This window comes from Triturus cristatus, chromosome 5_2 (assembly GCF_964204655.1).
Source record: "Triturus cristatus chromosome 5_2, aTriCri1.1, whole genome shotgun sequence".
NCBI classification, from domain to species: Eukaryota; Metazoa; Chordata; class Amphibia; order Caudata; family Salamandridae; genus Triturus; species Triturus cristatus.
In genome coordinates, this window is record NC_140588.1 from 20,407,054 (window position 1) to 20,434,367 (window position 27,314).

The window sequence follows — 27,314 nt, forward strand, 5'->3', positions numbered from 1 at the left end:
CTGCACCTGGGGAACCACATTTACTATCAGAGTACCAGTGCACATGAGAGGTGTCACACGCTCATTTCAATATGTTCTTGTGTTACTTAGTGGAGATCTCTCTCCTATGACTTCATGTTTATGATATCTTCCTATGCCTCTACCTTTCCCCATAACACCATTATACTTTAGGGAACGAATGTGTTTCTCCCCCTGTGGACGCGCCATGCACCTGATGAGGAGCTCTTTTTAACATGAATTGGTGAGTCCTGACGTAACCATGACTTCTTTCCTTTTATAAAGGGCTGTACTTCCAACCAGAACCTGACTGTGCTACTTGTTTTAACCGTTTTTTACCTTGCCCTACCTTGTCTCATGTCATGAAATGATTAACTGATCAGATAACTGGTAGGCATCCAGTATAATTGATAATCTGGATTATAAGAATATGATCACCACTTTACTGCACGAGTGGTGTTCGACTCAACTTTTGTGTTATAATGCCTACAATTGCAAGGGTGGCTTTGGGTTCTCATATATATTTTGTTGATTGTTTCCTTTCTCTAGGTGACCCCCTCTTAAATCAATAAATAAGGTAGGGGCGCCTATTAAGGGTTGACCGACATTTTTGTTCTCACCCTTGTTTTTCTCACCACACTGTAGATAGTTTTTTTCGAGCACACTTCACTTCATTATAGGTCCTGACGAAGCGCCACGAGATCCCCCTGACTCAATGCGCGCGAAACATGTTGACCATAAGAGTCGAGCGTAGCTAGCCACTCATCCGTTGTGAGCATAGATAGCTTTTACGCCACTCACTCCCCTTTTTTTAACTAGGTGGTTGACTGAGCCAATAAACTTCAATTTCAGATTAACCAACCTTTTTAATCACCTACATCTACACTCCCGGGCCCTCACACGCATGCACCATACGGCAGGGAACAAAAGATCTCCGACAAAGAGCCCCTGTATGGGTGCCCGTCGGGTATTGCACCGCCGACCCGACGAGGAGCAGAACCCAGATGATGAAGCATGACACCTAGCTTGCTGGGTGTGTGAGGGTTCTAGTTCCACCCTGAAGGGACCCCCTTCCCTTGTGCACTTTCTTTCGTTAGGTTGAAGTCTGAATTGGAATACTTTATTTCCTGTCGACTTCCTGTCCTGCAGGAACTACACATCTCTTGTTGATACTGCATTATTGGTTGCCATGTGCCTTGAGATAGGGATTTTTGAGACTTTCAATTTGATCTTTATAAAACATCATTAATGTATATATCGTTGGTTTGTTGTTTGTTGTTCCTTGATGTAGCAATTTTGTTATTGTCTCTCATTCTTTTTGATAATTTGATAATTATGTATTAATGTATGTCTTAAATAATTAGATAATATGATGATTTCTCTCATGTCTTTTTCCTTCGTGCTAAAAAGCAGTATTTGGCACTAACCGCAATAAATGTATTTTATGAACTATATGTATATATGTATATAGTTATATATAGTTGTCTATAAAAATGTAAAAAGAGTATAAATATTTAGAATCTAGGTGTATATGTATTATAATGATAAATAAGTAACCATCACAATATATGTTGTTTATATATCTCACACAGCTTTAAGCAATAGGCGGTTTCCTGACGAAGGCTGTATAGCCGAAACGCGCGTAGTTCTTCATCTACCGCATTGCTTGTTCTCCATCTACCACATTGCTTCGATCAACTCTATTTCTATACTGTTTATATAATTGTTCGAAATTTGTATTGTATATTTAAAAAAAAGTAAAAAAATGAATGATGGATAAAAAGTGAAAAGATCAATATTAAATATATTTTTCTAATCAATACCTGTGTGTGGAAGAAAATATTCTTATTTTCGCATAACTTATCTATAGTTTATGGCCAGTCCTTTACTATACACCTAGCCATGTATACTCACTTGCTATAATTACTTACCTAAATAGCTCTTCTCCCTACATATAGCAAGTTTATTAATTAAGTAGGGGTCCCCTTTTTTCCAAATAGGAACTTGCTTTGGTGCTCAGACCACAAATTAACTTGTAATCTGGAGGGCAGTGTGTGGACGAGTTTGACGGTTTGGGAGTGGGGTAGTGGTGTGGCAGCCTGCTCCCACAGTGCCAAAATTGCAATCAAGCCTAAAGTCATAGAAAAGCTGGCTGGCCCTATGAATGTGTAAAACCAAAGGGAATGATGGACGGAGTGTTGAACATTGCAAGCACTCACCCCCAGTCAACTGATCTGGGTTTAATCCATCACCGTTCTTTAGCCCACTCTGCCACCCCAGTTCAGACATGGCCATATGCAAATCAGTCTGACCCTGTGCCTCATGGGAACAGTCCAGCCCGAACTGCCAAGCCATGTCTTCCCTGGACCGTAAACAAGCTTCCTAGGACCGGTTTCTGGCATTTCAGCCGTCTTCAGCCAGGCTTGCTTGAATCCAGTGGCAAAGTGAGCAAGGGACTCACGTCTGAGCATACCCTGCCAACTTATGGCGAACAAAGCAAAACCAAAGGGAATGATGGACGGAGTGTTGAACATTGCAAGCACTCACCCCCAGTCAACTGATCTGGGTTTAATCCATCACCGTTCTTTAGCCCACTCTGCCACCCCAGTTCAGACATGACCATATGCAAATCAGTCTGACCCTGTGCCTCATGGGAACAGTCCAGCCCGAACTGCCAAGCCATGTCTTCCCTGGACCGGAAACAAGCTTCCTAGGACCGGTTTCTGGCATTTCAGCCGTCTTCAGCCAGGCTTGCTTGAATCCAGTGGCAAAGTGAGCAAGGGACTCACGTCTGAGCATACCCTGCCAACTTATGGCGAACAAAGCAAAACCAAAGGGAATGATGGACGGAGTGTTGAACATTGCAAGCACTCACCCCCAGTCAACTGATCTGGGTTTAATCCATCACCGTTCTTTAGCCCACTCTGCCACCCCAGTTCAGACATGGCCATATACAAATCAGTCTGACCCTGTGCCTCATGGGAACAGTCCAGCCCGAACTGCCAAGCCATGTCTTCCCTGGACCGGAAACAAGCTTCCTAGGACCGGTTTCTGGCATTTCAGCCGTCTTCAGCCAGGCTTGCTTGAATCCAGTGGCAAAGTGAGCAAGGGACTCACGTCTGAGCATACCCTGCCAACTTATGGCGAACAAAGCAAAACCAAAGGGAATGATGGACGGAGTGTTGAACATTGCAAGCACTCACCCACCGGTCAACCGATCTGGGTTTAATCCATCACCGTTCTTTAGCCCACTCTGCCACCCAGTTCAGACATGGCCATATGCAAATCAGTCTGACCCTGTGCCTTATGGAAACAGTCCAGCCCGAACTGCCAAGCCATGTCTTCCCTGGACCGGAAACAAGCTTCCTAGGACTGGTTTCTGGCATTTCAGCCGTATTCAGCCAGGTTTGCTTGAATCCAGTGGCAAAGTGAGCAAGGGACTCACGTCTGAGCATACCCTGCCAACTTATGGCGAACAAAGCAAAACCAAAGGGAATGATGGATGGAGTGTTGTAGGAAGCTTGTTTCCGGTCCAGGGAAGACATGGCTTGGCAGTTCGGGCTGGACTGTTCCCATGAGGCAAAGGGTCAGACTGATTTGCATATGGCCATGTCTGAACTGGGGTGGCAGAGTGGGCTAAAGAACGGTGATGGATTAAACCCAGATCAGTTGACTGGGGGTGAGTGCTTGCAATGTTCAACACTCCGTCCATGTTTGCTCCGGAAACAGAATACAGACACAGAGTCCTACTACTTACAGCTAAAACTAAAGCCATATAATGGGGTTTGCCAACACTTTCACCTCATCTTTATGAAAATCGCTTTAGGATGATACTAGTCCACAAGCCTTTTAGGCCCCCTTTCCAGATATATATATATATATACATACACACACATTTATTTATTTACATTTATATTCATTAATTTAATATCACATTAACAATTAATTTTCTTTTTTAGTAGAAGCCCCCAACTCCCCCTTTTTTTAATTTACTCCTAAACTTCCTTTACCGATACCTACCCATAAACCCTAAAATTACCCTTACACCCCTTTATCACTACCCACCCCTAAACCTATAATATAATTTACTATCCCTAAATCTTGGACCTCCATTTAACACTACCCACCCCTAAAGCCTAAAACTACCCATACCACTCTTTACCACTACCCACCCCTAAACCCTTAAATTACCCTTTCCACCTTTTACCACTTCCCATCGCTAAACCCTGAAATTACCATAGCCTCCCTTTACCACTACCTATCCCAAAACCATAAATTTAGCATTATAGTTATTTGTAACACACACACACACTTACCTTAAATATACTACCCATGCGTGGTGAAGGCTGCATTGGAAAGGCATCCTGTGATACAGGCTGCGTGGTAAAGGATGTTTCCCAAGGGAAGTCACCAGTCATGTTAAATGACTCCCCATTATACACCACATGAAATCCTGTGAGATGTGCAGCTATGACAGAAGCCACAGCAGGATGAGCACATTAAACCTAAGACACCATTTGTGTCACAACGTCACCTCCAGTCACAATGGGGAAGCCTCAGATGATAACATCCAGAGGAAGCTACAGCAGTCACCTGGTATTTTACTCTGCCCATCTCAGCTTTTGGGTGCTAAATTCACTGCCTGCAGGTGCAGACAGGTTCCCAGAAGTGGAATATGCTCCTACCTGTCCTCAGTCAACACTGATAGGCGTTGGTGCCTCCTGTCCCTCCATTTGGTGTGCATCAAAGGAGAACATTTGTTGGCAGTGGATAGGGAAAACATCTCTGCATTTTCCATTAGGAGGGTTCCCTCTTGTCAGCAGCTCTCTCTTGACCAACTCACAATGTGGACAAGAATGTGAGGACACAGATGAACAGCCACTTAAGGTCTGGACAATTCCCCCTTTCCCTCCCTATTTCAAAGCACCCTCATTTTATTAAACTTCAATACCGAATGGGGCAAAGCGGCGGGTCACAAGCAGGAGATACCTGAGGCACCTATACCTTTACCTATACAGATCAGTGTTCCTGATTATGCAACCACAGGCCAAACACATCCCACCTATATTTTTACTGCATTCCTTTCTTACAACCTGTGAAGAATATACTTCGAATTACTTACATAAAATTGATGCATACAATATCGAAAAACACAAACATCATTGTCAAAAATATACATTTTTACTTATATAAGAAACAAAAATATTGTTTCCCCTTCCCCCCGGTCCTTGTTTGTGGGTGTTGGGGGGCACCTATGGTGCCCCGCTTTATACCCCTGTACCATGTGGCAGGCACCGCATGGTGCCTGCCACGTAGTACAGGGATATGTTACATGTCCCTTTTTTACATTGAGGCGGGTGCTACAGCCTGCAGCACCCGCCGCAATGTAAAATATAGGCATTGTAACCGCTGTGGTGGGGGTCGCATTGTAATGCCTACTATGGGACCGTCGACAGAATGTCAGGCAGTCCCAATCCCCGATAAGATGGTGGATGGACTAAAGTCTGCCCGCTATTGTAATCAGCCCCTAAGGTACATTCTTGAGTGACTGGTACTTTAGGAACCATTTATATGATACTTGCCTTCTCCTTATTATTGACAAGGTTTTTCTTTTTGCATAGTTGATCTCCATCACTTGGGCTTTTGCATGCTGTGATAACGTATTAATCAGCCGCTGTAACCCGAGCTTAGTTTGGCTGGCTAGGACTACATCATCTACGTAGAGTAGATTAGAGATGCTAAATATGTTCAGTTGGGGCGGGTGTAAGATATCTTTACCTAGTTCATGTCAGAGGTCAGCCATGAGGAGATTGAACAGAATGGTGCCAGGACACAACCTTGTTTTAGACCTTGCGTTGTTTAAATTTTACCTGATATTCTATCACAGGCTTCAAGTTTTATTCCTATCCATGTCTTTGTATAAAGAAGTTAGAGTGTTTTAATTAGTGGTGCCAATATGCCCTGCTTATGCATATTAGCCCAAAGAATGTTTGTATCAGCTGAGTCAAACTTAGACTTGTAGTCCGGAAATTACAAATGCAAATTCTGCTTGTCAATTAAAACAGAGAGAAGGACGATATTTATTGTAGATTCAGTTCCCTTTACAAACTGAGGCTCGTTTATAGGGATCAATTTATGATCCTCAACCCACCTGGTAAGTTTATTTTAAAGGACTGTGGCAAAATATTTAGCTTCAGCATCTAATAATGCGATCAATTGATAATTTGCGTGGTCTGTCATGTCACTACCCTTGAATATTTGGCTTTTTATTCTGCCTCGCCAGCTATCATAAGTAAAACAGTGTATGAAAACTCAAAATTATACACTAGTAAAAACACACTGTTAATAATAAAATTAAATGTACAAAAAAAACTCACAAACAACACTATAAGTAACCTCTAGACCTTCCTCCATCCTCAAAACCTTTAAATCAACCTTGAAAAAGGATTTACCTGTTCCGACAAACAGCAGCACCTTACCCTGACCACGATGTCAGACAACAAACGAGAAATGACTCAAATAGAGTACAAAATAAGACAGTAGGGGTAAAAAAAAAAGTCCGCTAAACGGAACTAAAAAGGACTATCCTCCAATAGAAATGAATAGGAAAAAAATGTAAAAATGTTGAACAATAGTATTAAAAATGTTAAAAAATATTAAACATCTAAAAAATATAAAAAAAATGTCAAGAAAAGTGTAATATTTCAATAAAATATTAGTATGAAATATATACCATAATTCAATACATACAAAAAGAGCTATGGTGAAATGATGTTGAAAATATGTATATAAAGCAATGTAGGAAAAGTCACAAAAATGTCAAATAATGGAAAAAAATGGAAAATGTTACAACATGCAATATAATTTAAATATGATTTACATTATATTACATTATACTACAAATATGATTTACATGTAAAAATAGAAATGTATTAAAAATGTTTATTTATCGATATATAAACGTTCATATGTTTAAAAATGTAAAAATAAAAACAAAAAGTTTGAAAATATAAATACATTTAGTAAAAAAAGTGTTACTCTCCTTTATTGCATACAATGTCATGTCCTCAGTCGCGACCGCTGCACGCCCCGTGAAGGGACGAACTCACAGCGCCTTTTGGTTGCCGTCCGCACTCCATCTCCGCGAGATGCGTGAGATATGGAGGTGCTCTATGGCGCACTACACGTCACAGCATCCGTGGCAGCGCGCATGCGCAGGAGGCGACGCTGCGAGGGTCCGCCCGGCTACGTAAGCCGGGGAAGCCGAGAGAATGGCGCAGATTATTCCGACTCTCGCTGCCGAAGGCGGAGGACGCTACAACGGCCTCGCTGTTCCAGTTGGCTCTTTGTGATTCCTAACGTTACGGCGTTGTTGACTCGCGCCGGTATGGTTGTTCCTTGAATACTTTAAAAGCGGACCACAGTGACACCGCCAAGGGTCATTCGTTGCTTATTATTGATACACGGCGCTGTTGGCTAACAGCGCAGGATTGATTTTGTAGTTACCTGTCCTTAGGGTATCCAGGAGACATCACCTGGAGTTGTTCATTTTGGGTGTTACATATAACTCGGAGCTGTACCTACGGTGCTGCATTTAAAGCGCTTTTGTGTAACAAGAGACAGTAACATTGATAACCAGTACCAGGTGGTATATTACCATTCCACGTTATCCTGCAACTTGTCTACCTGACGTCAGTTCTCCATCATAATTGTTTTATGTGTGTATTATTTCGTCTTAGCAGGGGAGCTAAGAGAGGTGCTGAGAATACATCGTAATTCCTTCTTCCCTTGTGAGGCCCACAGTCACACTTGTTATGGTGGGTAAGGTACGCATGATATAGCATTGAGTGGTAAAGACATAGAGAAAGGCTGTTGCTTATAAATGTTTATGTATTCACAGTTCTCTGCTGTGTATCACGTACATGTGGTACGAACAAACAGACAAGCACCCCAGTTATCATAGAGGGTCAGATGATGATACAATCGTCCTTCTAGTAGAAGAGGCAATCATAGAGTTCTTTTCCTTTACAGGTATATACAGCTGTGTAACAGCCTGGAAGGTGTGAGCTAACTTGTTGAGGTGCCTACTTTTAAGTGTGTCTTAATGATCGTTTCTCTCCACAGGTCTCCCTCTCCGCTGTTCCCTTCCTTTCCTTCCCCCGATTGACCCCCTCTAATGTCCGTGCTTTTATAGCATCTCGGAAACTGAGGTTGTCAGTAGGTGGACCCCAATTGAGCAATGAACCGATCCTGAGAGGCCTCCGAGGGACCGTGACATACAATATGTAAATTAATATTTATCACAAACATATAAGCAACTTTTTTTAAATTATATTTCTAAACACCAACAATACTAATTAAATAACACAAACTATTTCTACTACATACAAAAACAATTTAAATAAAGTACGCCACACTAAAATTATAAAATTAAATAATCACACTCCAACATAAACCATTTTTAAGAAAGTGTTGGACACTAAAGGGGTGACCTTTACTATTCCCACCCCAATCTATACCAATTTGGGGACGGTGTTGGAAACTAAAAGGGTAACATTTACTATTCCCACTCCAATTCAAACCAATTTAAGTAACTAAAGGGGTGACATTTATTAAAGAAGTGACATTTACTATTCGGACTCCAATCTAAAGCTATTTTGGGAAGGTGTTGGACACTAAAAGGGTTACATTTACATTTTCCACTTGAATCTACCCCAATTGGTGGAAGGTGTTGGACACACAAGAGGTAACATTTACTATTCCTACTCTAATCATACCCAACTGGGGGAAGATGCTTGACATTAAAGAAGTGACATTTACTATTCCCACTCCAGTCTAAGCCAATTTGGGGAAGGTGTGGGACACTAAAGAGAGGAGATTTACTATTTCCACTACAATTAAACCATTTTGTGCAATATGCTACAAACTAACATTTTATTTACAGAATGATTACTCCATACTCACAGAAAATTTAGACTATAAAAATTAACTAAAATCCATTCGAAATACACACTAACCATTACTACAAACTGATTAGTTTTTAAACATTAAATTATACAAGAATGTATTAACAATATTAATAAATGATATATTTTTTAATTATTTACTATCATTCCTAAACTTAGAACCAGAAAATAAAAAAGAAACTCAATCAAAAATTAACATAAAAATAAAAACATATAACACCAATTCTCTATCCACCTTTTTCTCGCCCACCGCTTAATGGATCACCCTGAAACTTTCAAGGAAGGAGCTGAGGTTGATGAACATTTTAATTGAAAGTTTTTTGAAGATTCGCCAACTGGCGCCAATCTTATTAGCAAACCAAAAAATCTATTTCGCATGGTAACTATGTCCTAACTATAGCTAACCAATGGCAACCTCCACTGAGTTGAGTTGAAAAACTTTATTCGGTAAGGAAATTACATACCATAAAAGTATTTACACATAAAAATACATTAGCATTTATGCACGTTTCATTTTTACAAAATTAATTTGTTTGGCCTAAGCAAGTGGAAACAAGTGCAAAATGACAAGAGCAAATTTAAAAAAGATGATGTAACATTAATTTAAAAATGATAAAATAAATTAAGAGAGTTGGGGCAATGTATGACAGTGCAAAAACAAACCCCCCGGTGGCAATATTAAGATGCATAGGGGGGCTAATCCCAGTTCATCGTAGGGTATGTTTGAGTGGTTCGCAGAGAGCGTCTGTCAGTGCGTTATTTAAGCAGAGATCTCCATCTAGAGGTTAGCTCTATGTCGTACGCAAAATTTTAAAAACATTGCCATATTTTTTGCCAGCAATTCTGTTTCTAGCAGTTGGAGGGCCATGAAAGCTGGCCGGCACTGATTTAGGCCCAAGTGTTTCAGGAAGGGGATCAAGTACTTTCTTGGCTCAACGTAAAATTTGCAAAACATTATCGCATGAATGGTAGTTTGGGGGGAGAGATCATCACAGGGGCACGGCATCAGTTGGGTACTCCAGTCGTTTTGCCCAGGGAAAGTAATTAAACGATGGAATATGTTCAATCGCATTCTGGTGAGTAAAAATTTCTCGTAGTTGCTCAGGTTGGAGTTCAAATATGGCTCGATTTGATCTGTTATCTGTATTAAAAAGAACAGTTGGGCAGAGTTTTTATTTAGTTCAAGAGCCAGGCGCAGGTCAGTTAAATGGGTTAGACAAATGTCTCGCAGCCTTTTTCTGGCGATTAATGTGTTATTTTGGGGATTTAAAAAGAGGTGCTCAAGTTCTAAGTCCATTAGAAACTTTTTGACGTATGCAAGCCAAGTGATTGATGATCCGTGGTCCAGGTTCATACAATCATTTATGAGTTCCTGTGTAAATTTTAGTTCTGGTGTCGTCCAGATACGGTGCCAAAGGAGGATAGGCTGCATGCGTATCACGTCCGTGATGTATGGAAGGCCCAGTTCATTGTGAATGTTAAAAGTTGAGGTGGACGATGGGACTCCCAGCAGGAATTTCATAAAGGAATTTTCTGTCTTTTGGAGTAAAGTGACGTGTGCATTTCCCCAAATCCCGGCCCCGTAGATAGCTGTGCTAAGGCATTTTGAGTTATAAATATCTAACATTTACTTTGATGCTCTTTTACCCAGCCTCCGAGCAAACATTTTCAGGGCCGTTGTTGCTTTTAAAAACTGCAAATTTCTGCTCTCTATTGCGCTTTTCCAGGTAGATTTATTATCTATCACGACTCCTAGGTAGGGATAAGTGGTGGTGTCCTCTATTTTGGTGTTGTGTAGATAGATATTTTTCTTGTTGCGTAGGTGTTTCCCTGATGCCATCACAAAGGTTTTTTTGGTGTTAATGTTTAGGTCCAGTTGTTTCATAAAATCTGTATATCTGATCAGGGCCCGTTGTAACTCAAGGGGGGTGCGGGCGAGTATGACTGCGTCGTCCGCATATAAGAGTGCGGGGATTGGGCGTTGTTTAATATGTGGCTGGTCCTGGCTGCCTTTTAGCAGAGCTGTTTCTAGTCCGTTAGTGTAAATGTTGAAGAGAAAGGGAGCCAGGACATAGCCTTGCCTTACTCCCCGTTCAATTGCAAATGATGATGTTAGCTGCCCCCCGATGCCATATCTTACTCTAGTAGTGGTATTCGAGTAGATTTCCCTTATATAGTTAACCAGGTTGGGGTCAATGCCCAATTGTGTCATTACGGCCCAGAGCTTGGTGTGATCTACGCAGTCGAAAGCTGCGGATAGGTCAACGTATGCCATGTAAAGACTGCCACCCTTTACATGAACATACTTCCCTCTCAAGAGTGTAAGGTTGAGGACCTGCTCTATGGTGCCTCTGCCTTCCCTAAACCCGAACTGAAGGTCGGATAAGGTATTGTTTAATTCGGCCCAGTTTTGTAAACGTGCTAAGAGGATTCTGCCTACTACTTTGCCGAAAGAATCCAATAATGAAATGGGTCTATAGCACGTGGGGTTATTCCTGTTACCCTTTTTAAATATGGGCACTAAGATCGAGTCAGACCAGGAGGTTGGCAGTCCTACATGACCCAGTGCGTCTAGGACATTTAGTAACAGGGGGGCCCAGAGGTTGATGTTTGATTTGTATAGGTCCATAGGGACCGCGTCAGGACCCGGGGCCTTTCCTGATCTACTAGCGTTAAGGGCATTCTCAACCTCTGCCAACTCGAAGTTCATATTTGGGGGAATCATTCTGGGTGTAGATACGTGATGATTGGGTGGTTGGAGCCCGTCTGGTTTTGAGAAGATTTTTGAAAAATGGGTGACCCACTCTTGTTCTGAGATGGTAGTCTCAAGTGTGCCAGTTGCTTTTGGTCCTGACAGAAAAGAGGAGTTTACAATCTCCCAGAATGTTACCGAGTCTTTATTTTGGCAGCTGCTATGTAAAGCAGTCCAGTGTTCTTCTTTAAGTTCTCTTTTCCTCGATGCTACTGCCTTGTTGTAATTTTGTCTAGCTGTTAAAATTTCGGAAACATTTCTTGGGGATTTTTTAAGGGCAATCTTGAGGGTTTTATGGGCTCTTGAGCATACTGAGTTAAACCACCTGAACTTGGGTTTATCCTGAGGTGTTTTCTGTGCCCGGGATTGGACTGTCATGGCATTCTTGACCTGTAATGTTATTAGGTCGTAGTTAGCTACAATCTCCTCGGGGTTAGTTGTCTCAGTTAAACAGGCTTCAAAAGCTGGACGGGCTGCGTTAATTATAGTTTCAAGGATATCAGTGGGATTGATTTTTGACCATTTCAGTGCATAACCATTTGGACGAGACATAGAGATGAGTTCTGCACGGAGTAGTGTTTCTGGTTTTTTTTTTGGGGCAGTGGTTTGGATTGTGACTGACAGTGGGAAGTGATCACTGAATGCACTGTCGTGGGTATGGACGTCACTAATCAAGTTGGGGATGATATTCCCTACTAAGATGAAGTCGATGCAAGAGGATAGGCCTCTGCCGTTGAAAGTTGGGGCAAAAGGAGTTATGGGAATGGTGAATTCATTTGCAAAGGCCAGTTGTAAATGGATCATGTTCTCATTCAAGACAGACCCATTTTGAGAATGTGAAAAGTGAGGAATGTTGTTTTGTGTGTGGTCCAGGTAGCCACAGTTACCATTTGAGGCGTTCTTACATAGTGCTGAGTTAAAGTCTCCCCCCCAGATTATTATTGGTTCCCTACCTTTAGTAGAGGTTAGTTGTTTTTGTAAGGAGACACGGATTTCTTTTATGACCCCTGCAAATCTATCTTCCGGGAGATTATTATAGAAGTTAACGATTAGGATGGGTGGCATTCTACTTATAGTGATACGTATAATCTGGTATTGTGGTTCGGCTTTAAGGGTATGGGACTCCAAAGTTGGTATTAAGTTTGTTACATATATTGTTAGTCCACCCTTTGCTCTCCCAGATGTAGAAGGGAGTGCTGGGCTGAAAAAAGTCTTATAGCCATTTATGTGTAAAGGAATTATTGACCATGTCTCCTGAAGAGCGATAATTTCAGATTCTTTAATGAATTTTATCCATTCTTCGTTTTGGGTCTTTAAGCGAAGGCCTGATATATTCCAAAAAGTTATTTTTAAAAGTGAGTTTGTTTTTATTTGTTTAGGGTTTGTCCTGCAGATGTTTTGATTATGTACAATAGGATCCGTATTGGTACTGGTGTCACCCTCCCTATCAGGTATAACTGTCAGGGGGGAAATAGTTTCGGGAGTGTTGATCTGTTCAGCGTTGGGTGTGATCCCTTGGTGTTTTGTAGGTGTTAAGTGAGTTGAAGAAGGGAGAGTCTGTTGTTTCCTTAGGTGTGACTCGGATTGGACAGTTGGTAGAAATAGAGAGGGGACAGTAATCAGAATTTCAGGGTTGCTCATTGATGATAACTGTCAATCTACCTCTTCTAGTGTATTGAGCTGTTCAAATCGGTTTTGGGTAAGAATGCACCCATTCCCGTTGTGGATATTTATTTGCTCACTTTGATAGAAATAGTCGAGTGACACCATATTAATATGGTTGATTTCATGTATTGTTGTCCTATTGATTCTCAGTAAGGAGCGGACTAAACCTGGTGATCTGAAATTTACGACTATGCAGTCTCCAGAACTTTTTTTGATAGAGTCACCGATCCAGCCCACTCTCCTCACCATCAAGATCTGGTTTATGTGTCTTGGGTGGAAGCAGGTATTTTTAGTGAGCCAGTGGGTGACCTTATTCCTTAACGAGGCCCATGATTCAGTGGAATCTTTTTGTAGAAAGGGGACGTTTGTCAGGACCAAAACATATGGCCGGGCAGCTGGTGGTAAATGCAAATGATCGTTGTTAGGGATAGTAGCATAGTCTGCCCTGTTGTTTTGGCTTAAAACTGCATTAGAACTCGGAGATGGATCAGGTTCGGTGTTTGATCTTAAGGTTCCCTTTGTTACATGGGTCTTCATCAGTCTGGTTGTCGAATGGGAAGTAGGAGTGTTTGCACTGGCATTGTTGGAGTGGTTGGTTGGAAGTAATGAGATCCGATTTAATTGTGGGTTAAGGTGACTGGTTACCAGCGATGTATTAGTCGAGTTTTGTTTGGTTATGCCGTCAAGTAGTATTTTAGTCAGTTGGACAAATTTGTCTTCGAATACCGAAGAAAGTAAGGAGATCATTTCCCCGAGTTTAGTTTCAATGTCCTGACTAACAGCTAACTGTAATGTCTTTACGTTACTTTCCACTGATAGCTTAATTTTCTCACCAAGGGTAAATAGTTGGTCTTGAGGGGTTGGGTCGATTTCCTCTGTTTGTATGCCTATATCGCGGGTGGTTGAAGTTGGTGTGGACTTTCCCCCTTTGCAAGGCTGGCCTTTTTTGTGTGTCCCCATCCCAGTACTCGTTTGAGTTTTACCTTTCCCTCGTGTTAAAGGACCCTTTGATAGTGATGCGTCGGCATTCAGCCGAAGTCTAGTCTGATCAGGTGAAGTTGGGGAATGAATAAAAGAAGTATTACTAGGGGCCTGTTTTTTTTTTACCTTCTTTGCAGTTTTGATCGGGATCTGTTCCGTTATTGAATTGTCCGTTATGTATAAGGTGTCAGAAGTATGCCCTGTAATATCGTTCGGCGTTAGTAATGTGTCTGTGGCACCAGAGGTCTGGGAGATGGAAATTACATCAGAAGCGGGGACTATAGTGGAGATAGGTATGGAAGTCGTAGGGGGTGAAGGAGCGTTTACAATGTGTCCTAACGACGAGCGTTTTTGAAAGAGGGGCTCCATAGATAAACGACGCTCAGTGATAGCTATCTCCTGCTCCAGGACGGAAGCAGCCCTGGTGATAAAGTGGTCTAAAGTCCCCCTGACTGACCCCCCCACCGCTGGTTTCTTAGTGTGGCTTACGCGGTTGGTCATAATGAGTTAGTGATATACGGAACCGAATAGGGCAGCTAGTTGATGGTAGTAGCAAAAATTATAACAGAAGTCAATGAATTACAGACAGTAATGACTTGGCTGGCCTATACACAGTCAATTAGGAACAGGATCGCTCCCTAAGTCAAACAATCCAAAGTGAACCCCACCCGTGCAAAAAGTGGAGATAGTAGGCACGGGTTAATGATCACAGGTCACGTATTATCAGATAGCAGCAGGACTGTCACTTTCTGTCTCCTGAATAAGCGCTCAGCCAGTATCCGTAGTAATAGTGTGGTTTCTTTACACCGAACTTCTTACTGACATTGGGCAAGTAGAAATTAAAAATAGTGGCGTTTTACAGTACCTCCAGGCCAATGACAAGGGACGTGGCTATGCTCTGCTTCTTCCTGCCTCTGACGGCCGCAGACGGCCCGCCCTCTGCCCGGGCTCAGCCCGGCGCCGCCCGCGCGCGTCCCACGACGCGGAGGGAGCCTCTGTTTAAGTAGCGCCTCCGGGCGCGCTGGTGACCGGCAGGAAGTCCGGTATGGAGCAGAGGATGGCGGGAGCTGTAGTTCCCCCCAGCTGCGGCCAACGGTGGAGAGTGGCGGCGAGGGGAACAAACAGCGTTGGTGTCCCGCGTGAGATGCTGCCTGCAGGTGAGTTCGCCGTCCTTTTCGCCAAATAGATTGCCCCCCGCTCCACCGAGGGAGCCTCTGTTTAAGTAGCGCCTCCGGGCGCGCTGGTGACCGGCAGGAAGTCCGGTATGGAGCAGAGGATGGCGGGAGCTGTAGTTCCCCCCAGCTGCGGCCAACGGTGGAGAGTGGCGGCGAGGGGAACAAACAGCGTTGGTGTCCCGCGTGAGATGCTGCCTGCAGGTGAGTTCGCCGTCCTTTTCGCCAAATAGATTGCCCTCCACTGATATTAAATATATATATATATACATATCACAGGAATGGAATTAAACGCACTCCAGGCCATAAGAGAGCTACAAACAGGAATGAGCAGTAGTCAGGATGACGAAAGTGAGACTATAGACTTCTTGGAAGAGATGGGGATCACGCAAAAAGGCGCAATGAGCACCCTAAGGAAAAAATCACGATATATTCCACAATCATCCCACGATGCAATAGACACTTTTCACGAACTGGTAATTGAGGACCTGAAGAAATTACAAGCAAGAGGTCCTAATATGACTAAGGAGAACCTAACCAGGAATCAAAAAAAGCTGTTAACGAATTTGAGCGAAGATAATGATCTAATGATCAATCCCTCGGACAAGGGGGGAAATGTGGTGTTAATGGACAAATCATCATATCTTAAAGAAGCAAGGAGATTGTTTTCAGATAAGAGCTGCTATGAAATTTCAACTGCCATGAAATATGAAATGAGCATACAAAACTTTCATCAATTAGCAAAAAAATGGAGAGACAAAGGTATATTGGGAGAAGAAGACTTTCAATATATCAGCTGTGAAACACCTGAATTACCGACTTTTTATTTTCTCCCTAAGGTGCACAAAAGCACTAGAAATCCACCAGGGAGATCCATTGTTTCTTCGAAAAACAGCTTGTTAGAAAAGACTTCGATATACATTGACTGCTTTCTCAAACCATTGGTAACGGATCTAAGTTCCTATGTGAGGGACACTAAGGATTTTCTGAAGATCATTGCTAATATAGAGTGGGAACCTGACATGCTATTAATAACTCCCGATATAACGAGCCTTTATACCAGTATAGAACATCGAAAGGGACTCGAAGCAGTGGAGTTTTTTCTAAAAAAGAGAAATCTAAAATTCTATGAGCATAATATCATGTTAAAAGAATTGATTACATATTGTCTACACAACAATTTTTTTCTATTTTCAGGAGAAATATATCAGCAAAAACAGGGTACTGCGATGGGCATGTGCTTCGCCCCCAGCTATGCGAATTTGTTCGTTGGCTGGTGGGAGAAGCACGTGGCCTGGGCAGGCAGTAATGAAATCTGGCTTGACAAAGTGATTCTGTGGTCTCGATATATCAATGACCTCTTTATTATTTGGAGAGGGTCGATGGAAGAGGCCTTGATTTATGTAGCAGAATTAAATAAGAACGATTTGAACTTGAGGTTCACGGAGTGCATAAGTCAAACGAATGTACCCTATCTTGATCTTATGGTATTTGTAAAAGAAAATAGATTGGAGACTACTCTCTATAGGAAGCCCACTGCAGGTAACAGCGTACTACACGCCAACAGTTTCCATCCTCAGAGCGTAATCAGTGGAGTACCTTAAGGAGAATTGGTAAGACTTAGACGGAATTGCTCACTAGATGAAGATTTTGAGAAAGAGAGTAATAATGCTTGCAACAGGTACCGCAAAAGGGGATACAGAAAAGAGACCCTCATGAATGCAGAAAGGAAAATCAGGGAGGTAGAAAGAAAGGACCTCTTATTAGAAAAAATGGGGGGGGAGCAAAACATCTATTTTAGAACCCCAGGGAAAAGTGAGGGTGATAACCGAATACACAACAGGATCCACGTAAATCTTCAAAATTTTTTGAAAAAAATGGAAGGTACTTAAATCAGATCATGTGATTGGATCCATTATCCCACAGACCCCACTGATAACATACAGGAAAGGACCAGGTTTGAAAGAGAAGTTAGTGAGAAGTCATTTTTCCAAAACGCCCAAGAGAAAGGATTTGATCAGTGGATTTTTTCCGTGCATGAATTGCAAGGCATGCAAAAACAGCTCAAAAGTGAAAGACTACAGCATACCAGGGAGGAAGTCTAGACGAAAAATTAACAAACTTATGAATTGCAACTCCGATTACACGGTGTACTGTTTACAGTGCCCGTGTAATAAGAGATACGTGGGAAGTACGATTCATCCCACGAAAAAAAGAATCTTGGAGCACATGCGTGCTATCAAGAATCGGGATGCAGCATATCCTGTTGCACGTCATTTTGAGGAGAGACATGAATCGAATGCTAATTTACTTAGATTTTTCTGTCTAGACCGTATTCCCAAAAATGAAAGAGGGGGAAATAGAACTAGAAACCTGAGAAAACTAGAGTAACGATACATTGTGGAGATGCAAACCAAAACCCCGATAGGACTAAATTATGAGGAAGAATTATGGGTCCACATAGACTAATGAATAGTGGAGAGGAGAACGATAATAATTTCTTTTAAAAAAAGGTGGATCCTAGCCCATTCAGGGCATAATGAGTTGACATATGACGTCCATTGAGGATTGAATGTTGTCATGGAGTGTGCATTATGATCCCAGCCCATTCTAGATATACTAAGTTGTGAACATGACACCCATTGAGGGTTGAATTAAATGATGTCATGAACTATAATTTTGAATGTATTGTGACGAAATGAACTGTAATGAATTAATTGTTTATTTTGACTTTTGGAATCAATGCACGACATATAAAATTTGATTCGGTGTTTTGATATTAGTATATTCTCTCCACATTGCTTTGGACACTACATCATGGCTGCCATAGCCATGAATAATGTTATCAACGATCTGTCTTTTATGTTTACAGGAACTGCCAGTCCTCTTTCTATCTCGATTGTTTAAAAAAAATATGTTTTGTGTATATATGGAATTGGTTTGAAACCGGACTGTGACATTGAGGAAGGCGTGATGCCGAAACGCGTCTGTCCGTGTTCGTGTGTGTGATTAAAAACTTGAAACACTAGTGCCAGAGTGCGCCTCGATTTGTGACCGAAATCGGAGGAAAGGGTCACCCTGCTGGATATATACATATGTATATATATTTGCACAGAAACCCTTCAGCAAGCAGAAAGGAAGAAGCCACAAGAGGAATCCGGTTTGGAGGCTTTAATATAGACAGCATGTAGGCGTAATGCATTTCGGCCGATGGCCTTCCTCAGATGCCACTGCTAATCAGGAACACAACCAACTCAGCGCCTTAAAGTGCTCCTGCTGTCCTCTCATTTGCGAGAACTGGCACCCTCTCCAACCACGTGATCGCCCACCAGGTGAAGTACTGTAGGCAATACATCTCCCAGGTTGCATCAGTACTGGGCAGGTGTTGAGCGGGGAAAAAGAAAATAAGTCCATGTGGGAAGGTATCATGCAGGGCAAGGCGCTGTGTGTCCGATTTAATGAAGTCCAAAAAGCCTCCTTTGGTCCCCGCATACATTTTCAACCCCTTAGATGCAAATGCGCTGGGCCGTGAGTTTTGATTGTAATAAATCAAACTCCTTGTGCAGTCACAAGCTGCAACTGGCAGCGGCCCCTGCTGTACTCATATCTCGAGGTGGGCTGGTTCCGATCCAATACCTTGGACGAACAAAAGGCTGCAGATGCAGAAACCAGAATGACAACCAGCCAGCTTTGTGAAAACGGGGCCTCTTAACGCGCTTCTGGCCGACGCGAATAAATGCACAGAAACCCTTCAGCAAGCAGAAAGGAAGAAGCCACACGAGGAATCCGGTTTGGAGGCTTTAATATAGACAGCATGTAGGCATAATGCATTTCAGCCGATGGCCTTCTTCAGACGCCACTGCTAATCAGGAACACAACCAACTCGGTGCCTTAAAGTGCTCCTGCTGTCCTCTCATTTGCGAGAACTGGCACCCTCTCCAACCACGTTATCGCCCACCAGGTGAAGTACTGTAGGCACTACATCTCCCAGGTTGCATCAGTACTGGGCAGGTGTTGCGCGGAGAAAAAGAAAATAAGTCCATGTGGGAAGGTGTCATGCAGGGCAAGGCGCTGTGTGTCTGATTTAATGAAAGTCCAAAAAGCCTCCTTTGGTCCCCGCATACGTTTTCAACCCCTTAGATGCAAATGCGCTGGGCCGTGAGTTTTGATTGTAATAAATCAAACTCCTCGTGCAGTCACAAGCTGCAATTGGCAGCGGCCCCTGCTGTACTCACATCTCGAGGTGGGCTGGTTCCGATCCAATACCTTGGACAAAGAAAAGGCTGCAGATGCAGAAACCAGAATGGCAACCAGCCAGCTTTGTGAAAACGGGGCCTCTTACCGTGCCTCTGGCTGACGCGAATAAATGCACAGAAACCCTTCAGCAAGCAGAAAGGAAGAAGCCACACGAGGAATCCGGTTTGGAGGCTTTAATATAGACAGCATGTAGGCATAATGCATTTTGGCCGATGGCCTTCCTCAGACGCCACTGCTAATCAGGAACACAACCAACTCGGCGCCTTAAAGTGCTCCTGCTGTATATATATTTGTATTCTGTGGATGACTGAAGGTAACAGGAGGGGTAGCTGGCCCCCCCAAGGATGTCCTTGAGGGCCAATTACCCCTCCTGTTACCTTCAGTAAGTCACACACAGCGGGATTGCTGAGAGGTTGTCAGAGACCACGCCCCCTTTCTCCAACACTCTGCAAACATGCCTCCTAGTGCACTACTAGTAGGGGGATGAAGTCCACTTGGCTCCTGAAGGTCTTTGGGGGCCAACTAACACTTATGTTACCTCCAGTAAGACCCAAACAGCTGGATTGCTGAGGTCATCAGAGGCAACACCCCCTTTCTACACCACTCTGCAAACATGCCTCCTGGTGCACTACTGGCTGGGAGAAGAAATCCACTTTAGTCCTTTGGCCGTCAGGAGGCCAGGGGACATCATTCCCCCACCAGCAGTGCTCAGAGAGATGCCTTTGCAGAGTGGTGGGGAAAGGGAGCGTGGCCTCCAACCACCTCTCAGCAATCCAGTTGTGTGGGACTTACTGGAGGTAGCAGGAGGTCTTGTTGGTCCCTAAGGACCCTCAGCAGCCATACCACAGCCAGCAGTGCGCCAGGAGTCGCGATTGCAGAGTAATACAGAAAGTGACGGGCCTCCGCCATTGTGCCAGTAGCTTTTTCTTTTTTTAAATTACAAAGTTTTCTACGGCCGATAACGACCCCAGAGACCCCATCCTCCAGGGCACAGCATTACTTTTTTTTTTTTTTTAAATAATTTTTTTAATCAACGGAAGGAGGGCCACATGGTCCCCCTTCCCTTGCCCGATATTGGCCCGGGGACCCCATCTCCTGGGGTCTGCCCTTTCAAATATATATTTTTCATTTATTGAACAAGGGTGGGGACCGCGGGTCTCCCTCCTGGGCCGAATTTGGTCTTGGTCACAATACTGGGTGCTCTGGTCCCACCCAGGGTACCCAGTTTTTTCACGTTGAGGACATTGGGGGGAGCCTGAAGCCCCCACGTTCCTTGCCGGCTCTCTGCCTCCTGCGGGAGTGGGCATTGGTTTTAGACAGTCTGTCCAAAAGCAATTATGTTCCGCTTCAAGTACGCGAGAGCATTTTCTGCCTACTCTAAGCGGAGCAGAGCTTGCTGTGGATTGGCAGGACATTGCTGGAGCCAGTCCTGGGGGGTAGCAGTCCCCAGGACCATCTGGAGCTCCAGGAATGGGGGGGGCTGCCTGGCCCCCTCTTCTGTATATATTTGTGCCAGCAATAAATCTAAAAAAAGCCCCGGGGAGGTGGCAGTCCCTGGGGTTGCGGGGGTCCACACGGCTCCAACATTTTATTAAATTAAGGCCCCAGGGACGTGGCGGCCCCCGGTGCTGCAGGGGGTCCATGCGTCCCCCCACAAATAATATACAATAAGCCCCGGGGAGGTGGCGGTACCCGGGGCTGGGCGTGACTGAGAGGCCTCCCCAATTAAAATGAAATAAGGTGGTGGTCCCCGAGGCATAGTGCACAATTAGTCCTAGGAGGGGAGTCTTGTGCGCCCACCCTCTATTATTAAAACAATGACCACCGGACCTGACTCACTCAGGGGCAGGATAATGAACAAAGCGCTGGAGCACAAACTTTGCTTAAAAAAAAAGAATTTACTTTTTTGCCCGGATCCACAGATCCCACCGAAATTTCAGTTTTTTTTGGCCTGGGGGGGTCCCTTATAGTTTGAAACGGAGCCCTGGTCGGAGATGCCCCTCTCATTCAATTTCTCATCACTAAATAGTTTATGCCAGGTTTTCAAGAAAAACAATAAAAGCTGTATATTGAAAACAAAGACACCATTATTACATAAAAATGTAATTAACAACAATCAAAACAATCAAGTATCAAATATCCCAATCCAACAAATGTACACCAACAAATATTCTGGGTAGGGGCCTAAGGCTCAAAATACATATGGGCTGCTCTTCCATAAAAAATATGAAAATGATCGTGCCTTAAGATGCACAATACAAATTTGTAAATAGGAGGCTTAAAACTGTCTTCATGATGTTTAAAGTACATTATGTATAACAAATAAATAACAACTCAATGTACTACTGGTTCACAATAGTATTTTCCTAGTTTATGATAAAACTAGGTCCCCAGAACTTTCCTTCTCATTTTTCACATTTATGGCTAGGCCCCATTGATCGCCTAGCTTATAGCAAAAAGCATGACTGGGGAGTAGTGCCTATTGCCAAAGCTCTACAAACTAGGGAATAAACCTGTCCTTATTTCTGTATATAGAGGACATAACATACATGTCTGAATAGTACTCCTGTCACACAAACAAACCATATAGCTCTGATCTAGTTTTGCCCAAAATGCAATGCTTAAAGGTAGTTTAAACCTTAAACTTGAACTGCAGTCAATCCGAACTTCAAGAAGGCACAGTCAGAATATATAGGTAAATAGTGGCCTGCACTGACGAAGAGGGCGCCCCTTAAACTAGTCCATGCTCCATGCAGTAGTATAACTACCTGGTAAACGTCATGTGGCTTGTTTCAAATACCTCTGGGGTTTCCCACCAAGGGCCTCATTTATAGTATTTTGGCGAAGGGCAGCATAGCAAGGTACCTTGCTGCCCTACGCCAAAGTGAAAGGGCAGGAATGCACTGAATTTAAACAATACGGTTCATTCCTGTCCTTTCTGCCTGTGCTGGTGCGTTTTGGCAGCCTAGCACAAACGTAGACACCCTTGCATCATGGTGAACCTTCCTGCACAAAAAACAATCCTACAAGTCATGTTCCTCTTTCTATGTGTGCTGCAGAATGCAGCACATATTAAAAGAGGAAAAACAAGGAGAAATAAACATATTTCTCCTCGTTACGCCTCACCACGAGAGCAGAGTCAAATTCCCTGGATGTTGGTGGGAAAACCCACCTCAACGCCCATATAACGCCTCCCGGGTACAGAGTAAGGCAACGCTGGGATTTGCTGTGCGTGCCTTACTCATGATTTATGCAGCCACTCAAAGTGTTTTATGGCGGAACCATGCATGCGATTAGATTGCATGCATTCAACTGCACGGTCTTTACTTTGACCGCATCTTTACCAGGCATGCCTTTACCACGCATGCCTTTACAAGGAATTTCGTTGTAAAGACATATTTGGAAAAGGCATGTGCGTGGTAAAGATTACACCCCAGCCCCCCGCCCAGAGCCCTAAAATCCAGCCCTGAAAACGACCCCACTGCCAGTCCTAAAAATTGCCCATCCCCCCCACCTGAGCCCTAAAACCCAGTCCTCATCCCTAAAAACTGTCCAACCACAGCCCTGAACCCTAAAATGCGGCCCCCAGCCCTAAAAACTACCCTACCCCTCCCGCCCTAAGCCCTATAACTTGGTCCCCAGCCCTACTTACCATGCTACGTCCCGATCCCTCCTGTCCCGATCCTTCCTGTCCCTCCTTCCATTATCCCCGCCTAGCTGCTCTGAATCTGGAGCGCTGACTGCTTTTACCACGCATATGCGAGGTAAAGGTATATGCATGGTAAAGGTAAGCGTGGTAACGCTCGCAAGATAACGAAACACGTTGTTCTGCCCACTTTGTAAACCTGCAGGGCACCTTTGCATGGCTTTATAAGTCTTTGAGAGTCCCTGTGTCACGCCTGTACCACTTTACTTGGTGCAAAAGTGACACAGGACTCTCATAAATAAGCCCCCAAATTTTCAGCTCCAACTTGCCAAGGCTTGTCTTAACGTAGTTAAGCCACAGTATCTGGGGTTGCAGCTCATGCCATAACATCTCTAAGTATGTGGTGATGCAGAGCTTTCCTAGGCGTGGGCGACAGAGAAATCCAAAGCTGCTACATTTGGCCTCCTAGATTAACTGCCACCCCTGGTTGAAATGAACATAAGTAGTCATCGGGACTCCCAATAGGTATTTAAAAAAAATCTGTTTCAAATCCTGCTCTTACTCCTAGTATGCCCGAACCCCACTCCAGGACCACTTTAATGACTCTGCCTCATACATCTCCAGAAAGTGCTTGATGTACCTCAATCTGTATTCTGGGATATAGGTGAATATTTTTAGATGTGTTGTTGTTTGGTAATAATTTCACAACGTGTAGATCAAGTAATTGTGCAAGAGGTCTCAGGAAAGAGCTTACACGTCCACATATTATTTTGGGGCACCCCAACTCTAATATTATGTCATCAGATTCCCTGTGTTCCTATTGTGACTGGCCTTATTAAGCTTTTCAAATATTGATCCCTGTGGCACCCCCATCTTCTGGTACATGCATCATCTGGGGAAAAGACACCTTTATATGGGAGATGTGATGAGAGCCTTTGAGTCACTAATGAGGGAACTCTCACTCCTATCCCATTCAACCATCATTGGGACTGTGCTACCAGAGACAACTACCCTTAGACACTTTGATTCTAGCCTTGGAGACTGCCAGGCCTGGTGCAGATCGAGGTAGTAGACTGACCTGGTACCCAGGCCACCTAGAGAGGTATTGGTCTGCACAGCTACATACATGCCAGATGCACTTCCCAGAACCCTCAGCACTGCGTCCCATACTAGATATAAGAATGGGAAGAATTGGACCAAATCACACCAAAGAGATAAAACTCAGGTAACCACAAAAGTAATGGGTAGAATGCTTGGAAAAAGTCTCAGACACTGGCAATCTCTAAGTGCCCTAAGATGCACACACCAATCGATCACCCCTCAGCTCCTGAAAAACTTAGTACCAACCTGTTCCCTCTCAGAAGTCTCCTCAGGTTCTTTCCTTCCTGGGAGGATTCATGCCTTCCAATGAGTGCTAAGCGTCAGCTTCCTGGAAGATCCTCTCTCATCCTGCAGCTCAACTCTAACTCTCTCTCCAACCCTCAGAACATTTTGCTCAGGCAGGACTCCGACCGTCAAATCCTCCCATCTACCCGCCTGGCCAATTGCTTGCTCACACCAGGAACATTAGCAGCAAGGCTTTGCGCAAGCACACCATCAGACCATCCTGGTATTTCAGAAGTGTGCATGGCAGTTACCCTATGTTCATCAAACCGAGTTCATCAATGCCATTTAAGAGACTCAATAAGAGCATGCACCAAAATCATTTTCATCCTCCTAATTATGATATTCATACCAGAAACCTTGACACTGCAGGCTTTCTCACCCTATACTTATCTAAAATAAAGTGCTACATAGTTCAACATTCTTGTCATAGTTAGTTAAAATATTAGTTAACATACAACTTACTTGTCAATTTGCCTTGGTTGTCGAGTTTCTAACCATTTGGTAAAGGTGGCCCAGTCACTAGAGGGAGTCCATGGCTCTTGTCCAACAAAGAAGTCTGGGCAGATGGCTCTGTATTAAAATAATGCCAATATTAGCACCAGTTTACTCGTTCTGGGATACATTGGTAAAACGCTCCTACGCCTATGATTCTAGATGATGGACAATCTTCGTGTGCAGGGAAATTGCAAACATTCCAGCAGACGAGGGAACCGTGCTCGAAATCAGAAGGACACACGATGGGATAAAACGCATGTGATGCACTTTCTTGGGCAGATCGAGACAGAGCCACAGGTACACAAACTACTTCACGCTCTAATGGGACTGGGTAAAGGCCCAAAGGCAAAATCCTTGATCTACCAAGCCCGGCCTTCCAAACGATACATAACCTGGAGAGTTTTCATAAAAGAAGATATTTAATAGATGATCAACATAGTAATCTCTCTCATGCCAACTGGAGGAACTCATCGTTCTACCCATTAAGAGTCTCAAGAAAAGCACATTTCAAATATATTCAATTTAATTGAAAACACTGCACCTACCTTATCCACTCTATATTTAATAAAATATCTGTGGCTACCCCCAACTTGCCCAAGATGCTGTTCACCACATGCTGACTTTAATGTCTCTGATTCTCATTCAGCCAAACTTATTGGCCCCATATCATTACTGCCTTTGGATACCACAAATCTTTCATAAACCAAGAATTACATTTTTGACCTGATACCATATGTTAAAGACATAAAATAACAGCTCAGGCAAAGTGATGCAGCACACCTGCTCAAAAAGCACAAAATATCCATGTCATGAGTTCTGCCCCCTCTCCAAAGCTAGAAAGCTGGGTATCTGGTGTGAGCAAATGGTCCATCGAACATTTGCAGCGTTGAGGGACTCCTCCACCCCATGCGAGAAAGAATAAGCATCCTCAACCTTCAATCGTATGGGGAACAAAGGGTTACACGGTAACAGTGGTTCTACCGGTGAAGTCGGTTTGCCGGAGGAGGATGAGTACAGGCGGCAACACGTGCACCTGTCAGCTTCGTTTACCACTGTGCACGTTCACTGATAAAGCGATATCAATGTGTACTATGTAATGTTTTTACTTTGACTACTCATATTATTGATTGTTTATATGTGCACATTGTTTCTCTTATGGAAAATCAAGAAAATGTGGTTTTTGAGAAAAGAGTGTGGGAAATCCTGCTACTGGAGTTTAACGGTGCAGAAGATGGGCCAGCCCTAGGGAACCGTGATGTTCCTTCCAGGACACAGCGGCAGGCTGTCCTTATGGGGCATTGTTTCGGAGGGACGACGGGGCACATCTCCCACAGATGGAATTGCATGATATTGAGTGATTGATTACCCGCTAACTGAGCTATGCATGAATGGCCCTGAATCGAAAGATGCACTGCTCTCTTTCTGAGGCCCTTGATAAAAGCTTGTTTTTGTATTAATTTTTGTATTCTTTACTTGGACTGTGGCTAGTAGGTGGGACCAGTCTGTTCTTTATTCTATCCTGTTTGAGTAAAAGAAGGACTAACTTACTGTATGCATGTTTTTATTTACATTGATTCCACGTATCCGTTGGCATAAACCAAATGATCTTTAAACGGCATAAACCAAATGATCTTTAAACAACATAATCCAAATGAACTATTGAAAGAGGTCTTTATCCCGGGGGCCTAAGAGTATTTTTGCCAAGTGATTCACTGGTACTGAATATGGCTTTGCAAAAACACCAGTTAATTAACTAATCTGCTTCTTTATTTGAATGATGAAGCTTTATTATTATTAATGTGGAGAGAGAGGTTAAAATGCAATAGATATGTGAAATACACTTAAGAAATGTAGATAAAAAAAATAACCAAAAGCATTGACAACTTTGGGAAACAAAAAAAGAATTACAATTGGCATCTCTGGGGAGAAGCTGATCAGAGAATTCCACTATTTCGAAAATATAATTCCTACATCTTTGCGGTGGAAGTTCTAGTTCA

The 27,314-nt window shown here is 43.3% G+C and overlaps 1 protein-coding gene across 3 annotated transcripts in view; it reads right to left on the reverse strand.

Annotated features, from left to right (window-relative positions):
• The window catches only part of CMBL (carboxymethylenebutenolidase homolog), a 540,414-nt gene that overhangs the window by 303,878 nt on the left and 209,222 nt on the right, over nt 1-27,314 (reverse strand). For 2 of the 3 annotated variants that reach the window (XR_014962064.1, XM_085606772.1), the window contains exon 3: nt 25,285-25,392. The exons of the other annotated variant lie outside the window; for it this stretch is intronic. Coding sequence is in view for 1 of the 2 variants with exons in the window: in XM_085606772.1 (XP_085462898.1) it covers nt 25,285-25,392 (108 nt within the window). In the remaining variant the exon portion in view is untranslated. The remainder of the gene's footprint in view (nt 1-25,284; nt 25,393-27,314) is intronic. 3 annotated transcript variants of the gene reach the window in all.